This window comes from Saprolegnia diclina, assembly GCF_000281045.1.
Source record: "Saprolegnia diclina VS20 unplaced genomic scaffold supercont1.100, whole genome shotgun sequence".
Taxonomy (NCBI): Eukaryota; Oomycota; class Saprolegniomycetes; order Saprolegniales; family Saprolegniaceae; genus Saprolegnia; species Saprolegnia diclina.
In genome coordinates, this window is record NW_008246167.1 from 91,228 (window position 1) to 103,253 (window position 12,026).

General features: G+C 55.7%; 4 protein-coding genes across 4 annotated transcripts; 1 reads left to right on the forward strand and 3 right to left on the reverse strand.

Moving 5' to 3' along the window:
* Window positions 1-811: 811 nt before the first annotated feature.
* On the reverse strand, window positions 812-2,038 carry SDRG_15727 (hypothetical protein). Its single transcript, XM_008621909.1, has one exon. The coding sequence runs from the start codon at window positions 2,012-2,014 to the stop codon at window positions 941-943; it is 1,074 nt and encodes a 357-aa protein (XP_008620131.1). The 5' UTR covers window positions 2,015-2,038; the 3' UTR covers window positions 812-940.
* A 1,426-nt stretch (window positions 2,039-3,464) lies between these two features.
* Window positions 3,465-4,059, reverse strand: SDRG_15728 (hypothetical protein). Its single transcript, XM_008621910.1, has one exon. It carries the CDS (start codon window positions 4,026-4,028, stop codon window positions 3,510-3,512), a length of 519 nt encoding a protein of 172 aa, XP_008620132.1. The 5' UTR covers window positions 4,029-4,059; the 3' UTR covers window positions 3,465-3,509.
* Window positions 4,060-7,450: 3,391 nt separating this feature from the next.
* SDRG_15729 (hypothetical protein) lies at window positions 7,451-9,471 on the forward strand. The gene has a single exon (XM_008621911.1). It carries the CDS (start codon window positions 7,459-7,461, stop codon window positions 9,382-9,384), a length of 1,926 nt encoding a protein of 641 aa, XP_008620133.1. The 5' UTR covers window positions 7,451-7,458; the 3' UTR covers window positions 9,385-9,471.
* Window positions 9,472-10,713: 1,242 nt separating this feature from the next.
* Window positions 10,714-11,627, reverse strand: SDRG_15730 (hypothetical protein). The gene has a single exon (XM_008621912.1). It carries the CDS (start codon window positions 11,465-11,467, stop codon window positions 10,853-10,855), a length of 615 nt encoding a protein of 204 aa, XP_008620134.1. The 5' UTR covers window positions 11,468-11,627; the 3' UTR covers window positions 10,714-10,852.
* Window positions 11,628-12,026: the final 399 nt, after the last annotated feature.

Here is a 12,026-nt window from a genome sequence, read left to right on the forward strand (position 1 = left end):
GGCAGTAGGTAGGGCCAAGGGTATATAAGAAATGCATCCCTTATATACCCTTGGCAGGGCGATCGGCTGGATGACGGCAAGTAGTAAAGGTGACGAGGCGCGTCACGTCTCGATCCCATCGACGTTGCACAAGCTTTTGGGTCAATGCCATGTATCCTTCCGTGTTTAATTGAAGCCGTTTGGGTACTTGGCACTCGTTAGTGATGAATTGCATTCGCCACTTGCGTTTCGTAGCAAATTCTTGCATTTGGTTGTCCGGCAACGCCGTCGGTCGTGAAACCGTTCATGTAACGGCTGCCGTTTCGGCGGGGAAACACTTGGCGCATGGGCTAGTGTCTGTGTCGCATCAGGTTACGCATGACATCCGTTCTTTTAAAAAACAGGCTAATTCGCACACACCTCTAGTCGCTGCCTCTAGTCGAACTTGCCAGGCAAGATCAAAGGGCTCAAGAAGGGTCTTGCTTGACACAGCAAGCGCGGCGAGGGTTGAGCCACAGCGACCAAGTGCGTTGTTGGTGAAGTGGGTCGTCTATTAAAATAGATACGTAAATCTACGCTAAATAAAATTGTCGGACTTTCTTCGTTGTGTGGGCGCTGGTGTTGATCTTGATCTAGGCCGGCGGAGGCAGGAGCGCGATCCGCGGGACAAGTTGCTGGTGCGGCCACTCGTGTTGAGCGAGGAGCCGGAGAAGGCGACGGAGAGCCATCTGCCCGCGACCAAGTGCGTTAATTTTCGTTGACAACGGGAACACGCCAGAGCTCTATCGCGACGCTATTGGGAGCGGCACTGATGTGCCCAAGCAAACGTTTAGTGCGGTCGTAGAATGTGCATGGAACGTTGCGAGCTTGAAGCATCATCACCATACCAAGGATTTACCCATAAAGATCGTTGTCACATTGGACGTCTGCGGAAGGTTATCCTCCACTACAATTTGCTGCCTTAGGCCGACTCGGCCTTGGCGGCTTCTTCTTCGGCCTTCTTCTTTTGCTCAGCCTCCCAGCGCGCTTGGAACCACGCGCCGACCTCGGCGTCGGTGATGCCCGCCTCGCCGACCTTCCACGCACCGAGGACCTCGTCGGGCTTGATCAAAATGCCATAATGGTGCTTGGCAACGACCGCATGCGACTCCTTCTCGACGACAATCACGCGCGGCGCCGCGAGCGTGTTGTACGGGTTGTCTTTGGTCATGGTCTTGTCGAGCTGGTACGCGGTCTCGATCAAGTTGGCGCTGTGTTTGAACGACGCAAACTCCGTCTTGGCGTCGTCCGCGTTTGCGTCCAAGCTGTAGTAAACCACCGAGACGTCGTCGGCGTTGGCCTTGGCGAACGCGGAAATGGCCGGCGTGAGCTTGTCCCCGTCCGCGTTGTGGGCCCACTTGGCGTTAAAGTAGAAGAGCACAAACTGCTTGAGCGAGTCGTAGCCGATCGGCGCGCCGTCCGCGTCCACGATCGTGTCGAGCGGGAGGTGCTCAACGATGTCGACTTCGGGCGCGTTCGAGGCGCGGGACCGGCTCCAGTACTCGTCTTCCTCTTCCTGGGTAATGTCTTGGCCGTTCTTCCATTGGTCGACGACCGTGTCCGGGAAGATGCGAATGCTCACGGCCGCGCGCTCGGTGAAGATCTTGCCCGAGTCGCGGTCGACTGCAAACATGGTCGGGATGCCCTGAATCGAGGGATACGCGACCTTGAGCCGCTTGAACGTCTCGACGTTCTCAGCGTGCCACGCAAAGCGGTTGTAGACGCTCTTGGTGCGGAGGTTGAAGGCCTGCATCTCGGGGTTGTAGTCGCGGCTAAAGTAGACCACCGAGACGTCGGTCGGGTGCTTGCTGACAAACTCGACGACCGACGGCGTCAGCGCGCGGCACGGCGGGCACCAGTACGCCGAGAGGAGGACGAGCACGATCGGGTTCAAGTCCGAGAGCGCCACCGGGTTGTTGTGGCCGTCGAGGAGCTCGCCGAGTGTGTTCTCCGCGCTGAAAAGGTTGGCCCAAAAGCCTTCGTGCGTCGTGGTCATTCTAGAGGTAAATTGAAAAGTGATGTGGTCGAAGAATTGCCCGTGGATTTGACACATCAACCAGCTGGTGCAACATGTCCTGGTTGGCGTCGTCGCGCGACAAACTTGGGTGCCGCCTACTCCATCGCAGTGGTTCGGAGCTCTACGGCGCCTGGAGAGATGAGCAGGATGCTAGCGGCTCTGTCGCATCGTCTTGAGGACAGTGCCGTGGATCCAGCGAGGTGAGGGCTCGAGACGAGTGGAAACAATAGCTTTTCGTGCCGTGCACGACTGACCCTTGGCGGGTTCTGGGTGCGATGGCCAGATCTGGTTTGCATCTGGTTTCTAAAACGAGGACGAGATCAAAGTATTGCATACAAATAGTCATATAGGTACCTTTTTTAAAGAGAAGACCGTGCGGGTCGAGTTGTCAGCCTCGGAGTGAGGCACGACGGCGTCGAGCCTATCGCAGTCGTCTGCGACCATGCGCTGTCCGGTCCACCCACATGGCACCGTCTAATTGGTCCATTCTCATCTGAGTCAGCCCAACGGCAAGGTGGCCTTTCTTGGGGCTTTTTCACTTTTTGAATTCTAGAACGAAGCACCGCTTCAACACACGACCATCATCCCTTCAGTACATTGACGAGCTAACAAGTACGAGCACCCAAGTCCGTCGAGTAAAAGCTGTCGCCAACTAGACCCATCTCTGCAGGATGGACGTTGATTCCGAGCCCCGCAACGTTGGCTCATACCGCAGGGCTGTTCGGTCAAAAGGCATGATAAACCACACTTGGGGAAGGTGCGGTCCGTTGGTCGGCGGTTCGATACCAACGCCCCCTCACAATATATGCTCTGTGCAAAGACCTTGGACGCTTTATTGGTGCGGAGCCAACCGCGCATTGGACGTGCAGAGAGTTTTCAGCACCGCGTCGCAAAGAAGACGCCAGAATCGAACGTCGGACAGGTCCTTTGGGAGATTGATTGGCTTCGTCGATTTGTATCTACTGTATTTCCGTGGACGGTTGATAAAATTCAAGCCAGTTGCAAGACACAATCGACAAAATATTCTTTGATAAAACCAAACTTATTGTTGTCATCACATTGCTACATTTGTATTCATCGCAAAGCCGTTGGCGCAAGGCCGTGCTTCACGGCAGCTGCGTCAAAAGACACGTACCCGCGCATCTTCCAGGTCGCTCCCCAAAGAAACGGCACGGGCGCCGAGAAGGCAAGAAGCAAGAAGGCTCCTCGGACACCACGTGGCGGTGACGTCGACGTTGCAGGTGGCGTCGTCGGCATGCTTTCGACCAATCAGAGACGTCGACGTCTCAAAGGTCGCGGGCGGCTGCGTTCGGCGTGTCGTCCGACGGCCGCGTCGTGAGCGGCTTCTGCGCGAACACGAGCAGCGAAGGAAGATGCTGCCTTTTACGAGGACGTATCGAGACGAGTTTCAGGACCTAAAGCTTGTCATCGATAAGAATAAATTCAAGTTAGCAGTTATTAGGTTAAGGTACAACTAGAGCCGCAAGCGGCCCATCGGCATTGTGGCAATAAAAAAATCGAGCGAGTCCTCGAGCGACACAGCACTCGCTTGGTCGCTCGATACGAGGCTGTTGGGGGCCAAGGCCGCACCGGCCGCGCTGTGAAAAGGGATCGGTGTCACGGCCGAGACGTGGAGACTCGCGGCCTGCTTGCACCGGTTGGAAGCCGCCGACGTCGGTTCCGAGGCGTCGTCGGCGGCGAGCATGTTGTGTTCTCGGAGCTTCCGGACCATCTTTTCTTTGCATTTTTGCATGTGCGTTTGCGACTGCTTGGCGGTGCGCGTCTGAACGATCTCAGCGATCGCCTTCCACGGGCCTTGGGGAAAGAGCTGGAGGCCAATGAGGAAGCGCTCGTGCTCTTCCTTGCGCCAGAGGCCTTGGGCGTGGTGCGACGTCGGCTTCTTCTTCTTCTTGAGGCCAGGTCGACGGGCGCTAGTACGAGCGGAGCTGCTGCTCATGATGGACTGGCGGCTCGTCTCTGGCAGTTGGAGCATCACGGCAAATGCAGAAATGCCGACGAACGGCGCAAACATGGGATTTTGTAGAAAGGCAACCTGCGTCGGGCTTGTGTTGATGGCCGCGTCGGATGTGAATCTTCCTTGATCTTGATTAAACTATGGAGTCGAATCTAACGCCATGACCATGGTGGAAGCTGCATCAACAAGGTGCGCCCATGTCACATGCTTGTACATTCCCGATGTGCCAATGTCCATGATTGGTTTAGAAAGAACCACCCGGGTGAACGATTTGTACGAGACGTGGTAACATCCGACGTACGACACCGGCCACATGGCAAGCAAGGAATTGCCCACCATAGATCGCACGTGCAGCAGTGTGGCCAAGCGCCTGCTGCTACGGCACCTACAGAATTGGGTGAAGGAGACAAGTACTGTGCTGACCTTGTCTTCTCTACGCACCATCGACGATTAGGGCATTTGCGTGGGGCAAGGACGAGGACAGTTTTTTCAACGGAGGGCACGGTTGGGGAGCGAATCTTGGATCAGGTAGAGTTGATTTTGAAAGTAGCTCTGCCAGCATCACGGTAGCTGACGTCAGTTTGCTCTTTGTCGATGGAAGACCATTCCTCGTAGGTACCGGAATGTACCGGTATGCGCAGATTCGATACTCGGTCAACGCGTTGCGTGAACAGCAAGTAAGCAGACAAAAATCTTGTTTAATATATAATTGCATGTTAAGAACTCATTTCAACAACAAAAACCTTGTGGAAAAACAAACAGACGACCGCACACATGCGTCATCATGGCACGTTTACGGCCACACGTGCGCGGCCTCGAGACGTGCAGCAACGTGGGAGGATTGCGAGTCGGAAGTTATTCAATAGCGTCGAGATTCGCATTCAGGTTCAACACGTTTATGTACACGTGCGACCGACCGAGGGATTACTTTTTCGGCCGCTCCTCGTTGTCGTGGTCAACACATCTGCGTTGCAATGTCGACGGCCAGGTGATCGGTCGAAAAGCTGGGAAGACGGAGTTGATACCACATTCTGGTTGCTAGTGTGGTGTGAGCTTAACGTTGCAGCTGGTGTGGCGGCGCCGACCAGAAAGTGTTTGTATTCACATTGTGAATCGTCATCGAAAGACAACTATGGGTTTCAAACCGCAGTTTCGTCGACCAGTTGAAACCGTGGCATCATGGCACTGGTGACGGTGCGCCGTCGGTCTAGTCGACAAAAAGCATTGATAAAGGTCTCAAACCGCACGCTTTGGCTTTGTGCTGGTGCACCGGAAACACTTGGCAATCCAGTCGACTGCCAGTCGTCATCCGAGTAGCGAGATTGAATGGCCTCGAAATGTGTGTCTTCCAGGTCACGTTGCCGTACCGACGGACATGACCTGCCGTTGTAGACACTGGCCACTACAGTGGCCTGGCGTGGGTGGGCCAGGGAGTAGCAGCGACCCGATGAAAACGTGCTCTCATCGGTAAAACTTGCTGGGGCACGGAGATACGAGCGTCCAACTCCTTCCAAACTCGACGAATGCAGCCAAAGTTTATTGTCCCATATCGGCGTGCTGTCAGACGAGTACTGTACGCTCGAAACACGAATCGAGAGCTTCCAACTGGAAATCCACAAAACGGTAGTAGATCCAGTAGAGCGTGCACATTTTGGACTTTTACGGATAGACTCAGATATTTCGGATGCACGAAACCATCCCAATGCCGTTCCTAAACGCTGCAATTCGCACCGAAGCCTCGGGTTTTGGATTACTAGTACACGATGTTCATGCCAGGTTCGGCATCCGCTACCTGAGCTGCTGTACTTGCCCGCGTGTCATTCTAACGCATGTGCTAGAACTATACGAGTACGTATACATGTAGTTCATATAGATGGGTGCTGGTCGAATGAGCCATTGACAGCGACCCTCGGTATTTTTGGCGCCACCGCAAGGCAGATTGTCGTCAAGTGGGTGGTAGTACTCGAGTAAATGCTACCGACTAAAGTTTTCACAACGTACCGCTATCGTTCTTTAGACAGTGGTTTTGTGCTCACATCGTTCATCGTGTCTCGCAACACCTTACGATACCAGGCAGTGCGCGCATCGATGCTGGTGGTCGCCGGTTCGACGATCAGGGCTTCCTTTACGGCCGTGTTACGGACGCGCTACGCTGCACGCGCTCAGGCGAAGCATCGTTTCTCCCTACGATAGCCAGCAATACGTCGTCACTGTATTTGAGACGCGGCTGTTTCTTGTCGACTCGACGCATTGTGCCACGACTGCTTTTGGCGCCGCAAATGCATGAAAATCGCGTGCAAGGCTATAATTGTCGCCTGTACAGGATAAAAGAACACAACTTAACACACACGGATTAAGCCCCGAAACAGTGTCTAAACACTGGATATTCATGAAACCGCCCAACAGCATTTCGGCATCGGGCATGGCGTACGACGCTACCAGTACTGTAGCGCTTGGTGGCTCCACAAGCATGTCATCTCGTTCAGAGAAATGCCATGACTGCACATTACTACTACTGCTCATCGGCGACTGACCCCTGGTCTGCTTTGACTGCTGTTTTCGGTGAGAATATTCTGTTTTAGGATACAGTATCTCGAGAAAGCGTGGCTGACGATGGATTGAGGTGTTAGGTTGTAGCCGAGTCAGCGAGTTAGGAACTGGTATACGTCAGACGCAAAATTAACATGGTCGAGTCAAATCTCTCAGGTATAGTCCATCTCCAATTCAATGTACAAGTTGTCTTGTATGAAGTGCGCTCACGAGCCATACGCGCACTTTATCCGTCTGGCGGCGGCAATTGTTGATTTGCCACCTTCGGAGACCGCTGTCGGAGTCCATGGTCCGACGGCGGTTTCCGAAGGTGGCAAGGTCGGAGTCGTCGTCGCGAAGGAGCACCAACTGTCGCAACGCTCGGGTCTTAGGCATACAGAATATAGATTGGTACAAATACACTGCAACTCAACTTGTCATCCCCATACGTCCCAACGAATCAATGTGGCGGCTCTGCTCTGCTGGATTGATGATTGCGTCGGACCAGGGTTGGCAATCGGTATAAAAACGCGAGGCTTCTGCATAAAGGTCGTTACAAGTTACTATCCCTTTTGCACAGCGCTGCTTTCCTCGATCGAAGGCGTCCTTGACGCTTGACGCGACTACCGTACACGGATGTAAAGCCACCAAGGTGGTGTCTCGTGCCGTACACGGCGATACATGGTCCATAGACAGGGCTCGCTGCCGCCAGATCTCAGAGGGGAGACTAACCATTTAAAATCTATACAAGCGTGAAATCCATTTCTTACCTTTGGCTTCTATTTTCGCTGGCATTTTATTCCTTCGAGAAGATTCTTACAATTACCAAGATACATTTAAAAATTAAAATAAATTGCAACGGACAAGCGCACCAATCGGTGTCTACCAGGTGCCATTTTGTCATTTGGGATCAACTGCGATGCAGCTCGCTCCCGACGACGGCGACGATCGGCTTGACGTCTACCCTACCAAGCTCGCATTGGCGCCGAGCCTCTTACTTCCAGCCGCCTCAGCGGCCGCGCAGCTCACGTGGACGCTGCTGCTGCACCACGCGGTGCGCACGTCGGCCGACCTCGCGACGGCCTTTGGCCTGCTACCGCTGCTCTTTGTCGCCGGCGGGCTCCTCGCCTATGCGCGCCAGGCGCCGACCGGTGCGCGCCACACGCCACATGCGATCGGACAAGGCGTCGTGCTCTGCGTCCTCTTCTTACTGCGCATGCACATGCTGCACTACTGTGGCGTGGCGTTCACGTCGCTGGTCGAGACGGCGCACCTCGCGCTCTCGCCCACGGACCTCTCACGCCATGGCACACGAAAGGCGGGCGTCGCGATTGTCGGGGGCTACACACTCGCGCTTGCCTTCTCGTCCGCGTCGACGCACCCGCCCTCGCTGCTCTTCCACCTCGCGCTCTGCCTCGCGTCGGTGCTTCTCCAGCATGCATATGCGCACTGGAACGTGTCGTCCAGTTCATCTCGTGGTCATGGCGTTGTCTTTGGTGCAGCTGCAATCACGGCAGCGCTGTCGACGCGGCTCTTTGGCGCCTACTTTGTCACGCCGTCGGTCTTGCCGCGCGCCGAGTCGGCCGCGCTCTCGCCGTCGACGATTGCGCTGCTGCTAGTGCTTGTAAGTGTCCTTGCGCTACCGCCGCTGGTCCCGCATCTCGTATACGACACGCCTCTCTCGGTGCACTCGAAGCACAATGCGATGGCACGCCTCGTGCTCCAGGTGCCGTTAACGCTCGGGTCGTTGGTCGCGCTGCCCATCTCGCTGCACGCCGTCATCCACGCCATGCTGTCGCTCAGTGCGCTAGTTCCAATCCTCTGGGGACTCTACCTCGCGGCGCCGTGGCGGTTGCCGTCACTGCCGACTGTCGGAAGTCCCGCCGCACGCACCATTTTTCTCTTTCTAGCAGGCAACATGGTCTACATGGTCGTCGAGTTTGTCGTCGGGTACTCCACCAACTCGCTTGGGCTCTGGAGTGACGCGGGCCACATGCTCTTTGACAATATCTCGCTTGTGATTGGCCTCTGTGCGGCGACAGCGTCGAGCTGGCCGGCCAATGGCCGCTTTGGCTTTGGCTATGGCCGCGTCGAGGTGCTCTCGGGCTTTGTGAATAGCATTTTGCTGCTGCTGATGGCTGGGCACTTTATGGCAGAGGCGATTGCGCGCTTGACATCGCCGCCAGAGGTGCACACGGAGCACTTGCTCGTGACGTCGATCGGTGGTCTGGCCATGAACGTTGTCGGGCTCGTATGGTTCCACGACCTCGCGCACGGTCACAGCCACAGCGACGGCGCCTCGTGCAGCAACTCGAACCTCGTCGGCGTCTATTTGCATGTACTTGCCGACACGCTCGGCAGCGTCGGCGTCATTGTCTCGTCTCTCTGCATTGACGCCTTCGGCTGGCTCTATATGGACCCGCTCTGCTCGGGCCTCATCTCGGTACTGGTCGTCGGCAGCACGCTCCCGCTCCTCAAGGCGACCGCGATTGAACTCCTCCAGGGCATCCCGGCCGAGACGGCAGGCCAGCTGGCGCGCGCGACGCGGGATGTTGAGACGCTGCCGGGTGTTGCGTGGGTTGAGCCAGCTCGCGCTTGGCGCCACGGACCCAAGGGCTTTGTGCTCACGATGCAAGTGGGCGTCGTCGACCACGTCGACCACGGGCTGCTGCTAGAGGCCGTGCACGCCGCGCTTGTCAATGGCGTCTCGGACGTGGCCGAGGCGACCGTGCAACTGGTGTCGCACCGCGGCCTGCCAGTGCCAACACCACGAACCGAAGGGTGCTGCCACGACCATGATCATGACCATGAGCATGATCATGACCATGATCATGGTCACCACTAGATACGTAGATTGGACCCTAGATAATATTTTTTCTTAATTTATGTGGCTAAACAGCGCAACGTTGGACGCTACAGTCTACCTGGCTGCACTGGAGTTGTACTGCGCTACTGTACACCTTTGGTGTCGTCTTGCATTCACAGGACGATCACCGCGCCGTCCAAATTGGCCGATATGTCCCTGACGTGTGCCAAGTATCAAGTTGATACACCAATGGAGGTTCATTTTGCCGAGGATAACCCTTCACATAGGTTTCCGGTTGCGTTAATTGCTGGTCAATATCGAGACGCCGAGAATCGTCTCGAGTGGTCGTAAGAAGAAGCAAAGAAGCGGATCCAAGTCGCACATCGGCTCGTCGAAGCTCATTTAATGACGCTGCTCGATCTATGCAGCGCGCGAAATTATGAAATTTTGTAATATTTGGCCTTCTTGCACAGCTCGTACTTGTGCAACTGCAAGACGATGGCATCACGGCCCATCATCGACCTGGGCCTCGTAGTCGTTGATGATGGGTCTTTCGATGTGGCGCAGGCGCAGGCACACGGCCTGTGCATAAAAACGCGCACGAGGTGGACGCCAGCTTCCCGCGAGATCTTTGGTCGGCACAGCGCTGCAACGTGGTGACCGCTCATGCTTATTTGCTCGGAGAATCACGTCTGATTGGTGCGACGTGGCGGCGGCTGCTGCAAGGAATGAATATGGGTGCAGTCGTGAGTAGACGTTGGGTTTGACGCATGCGGGTGCGTTAAACGAGTTGGAGCGGGTTGAAGTCGCGGAACCAATCATGGCGTTTGTCCCGCAAACAAGAAACAAGGCATTTCAAATGCCACCCTTTTCAAAAGACTATTATACATCGAATGCACCACATAGCCGCGGTTGCGCACGGGGAAATATAGAAAACACTTGCCTTATATCAGTCGAATCCGACCACGACGACGCAACCCAGAACACTGCGTGCACAGCATAAATAGCTACTCTTCGCGGCGGTAGCTCCGATCGGTGGCAAACATACGTGGCGCTTTTTTGGGGCGTCGTGGCGCTCACGAACGCATCGCGCTCCGACATAGACGCTGCTGTGGCACGCATCTCAGAACTCGTCGCATGGGATGCGCCAAGAAAGCTCGGATGATTGCGAGGGGTTATTCAAAGCCCCTGTCCCTCGAGATCTCAAGCGCCAAAGAGCGTAAGATCCAGGGGCACGCGATGTGCCACCCGCTTGACGACGCCGAGCGAAATCGCGTACGTTCCAACAACGTCGCGTCGCTTTGGTGCCTCACCGCGTCGGTGCTCTGACACGACGTTCTCTCTTATCAACAACGGATTTTGCAGGCAACAAGGATCAGCGTGTCGACGCCAATGGCCCCTCCAGTCAACAACCACGTACAAAATGTATTTTACGCAATCCAAACCTCTCCATTCAACCTATTCAACCTATAAATCCTATAAAACCTATTCAAACGTGGCGCCACTTTTACGCAAAAAAGCGCTCCTCGGTGTCGTCGGCCGCCGAGACAAACGTCCAGAAGTAGTCGAGCGCCTCGGTCCACGTGATCTTGTGGCCGTCGAGCGGCTGCGTGCTGCTGAGGACGGCGGCGGCCGGCGAGTCAAGCGGAATTGGCTCCACGGACGCAAAGCGCAAGTTGTCGGCGTGCTTGGACCGCCGCAGCAACACTGGGTTCGCTGTCGCCGCGGCTGCCGCCAAGCGAATCACATCGTTCTCAGCATGTTGGTCGTCGAGAATGACGCCACGGAGCACTTCGTCGCGTCGCCGCCGATGCCGGAGGATCTTTTCTTTGCATTTTTGCATGTGCGTCTGCGCTTGCTTGGCATTGCGGGTCTGGATGATGTCGGCGACGGCTTTCCAAGGACCTTCCGGGTACAGCTGGATGCCGACAAGGAAGCGCTCGTGCTCTTCCAAGCTCCAGAGCCCATGGGCGATCACGGGCTTCTTGGACGGTCGTCCGACCGCCTTGCGCGGCTTGACGTCGTCGGTCATCGGGTCGTCGACGTCGCTCGGTGTCGTGTCGAGACTGCTGCCTTGGCGGTGGAGCTCGACCTTGGGGACCATCGACTGTTGGGATGTCATGCTCGACGCAAAAGTGCAAATGACGGCGGATGATCCACCTGTTTTGCCGATATTTTTGCCGGCTCATTTGGCTGCGTAGACACGCAACGCACACAAGTGCCGTCGATAGATAGTAGATGCTGCGGTTGCTGTTGCGCAGAAATGACACCTGGTTGCCACAGTGGCTCTTGACCGATGATGGCACGGCCACGAGAGCAACAACGCGATGCGATTTGTCCGCCGGCTACCTCGTACGCATCATCCGACGACCTGTCTGGCGCGCCCTTCTTGATCCGAGTCAACATATAAGCTCCAAATACTTGCGGACGATACAAAAACGAGATCAAAACCAATGAATCCAGTGTCGCCGGCGAGTCCTTTCAGCCCTTTCAGCACTGTGAAGTGGCGAGTGTGTAGACCGATAGACAAGCCCTTGATTGCGGTCATCAATGTATCGTGTATTCCCGAATATCATGTCGTCAGCCTACTAGGCCGGACACCAACCACATCGATAAGGTACTGGTTCTAGGCCCGTCGATGGATAACTCGACGTCCCACCCTATCGCTCCTGGGCGCTTCT

Excerpts from the sequence above, each read along its gene's own strand:
- SDRG_15729 (XM_008621911.1), top strand. The coding sequence starts at position 7,459 with ATGCAGCTCGCTCCCGACGACGGCGACGATCGGCTTGACGTCTACCCT.
- SDRG_15728 (XM_008621910.1), bottom strand. The coding sequence starts at position 4,028 with ATGCTCCAACTGCCAGAGACGAGCCGCCAGTCCATCATGAGCAGCAGC.
- SDRG_15730 (XM_008621912.1), bottom strand. The coding sequence starts at position 11,467 with ATGACATCCCAACAGTCGATGGTCCCCAAGGTCGAGCTCCACCGCCAA.
- SDRG_15727 (XM_008621909.1), bottom strand. The coding sequence starts at position 2,014 with ATGACCACGACGCACGAAGGCTTTTGGGCCAACCTTTTCAGCGCGGAG.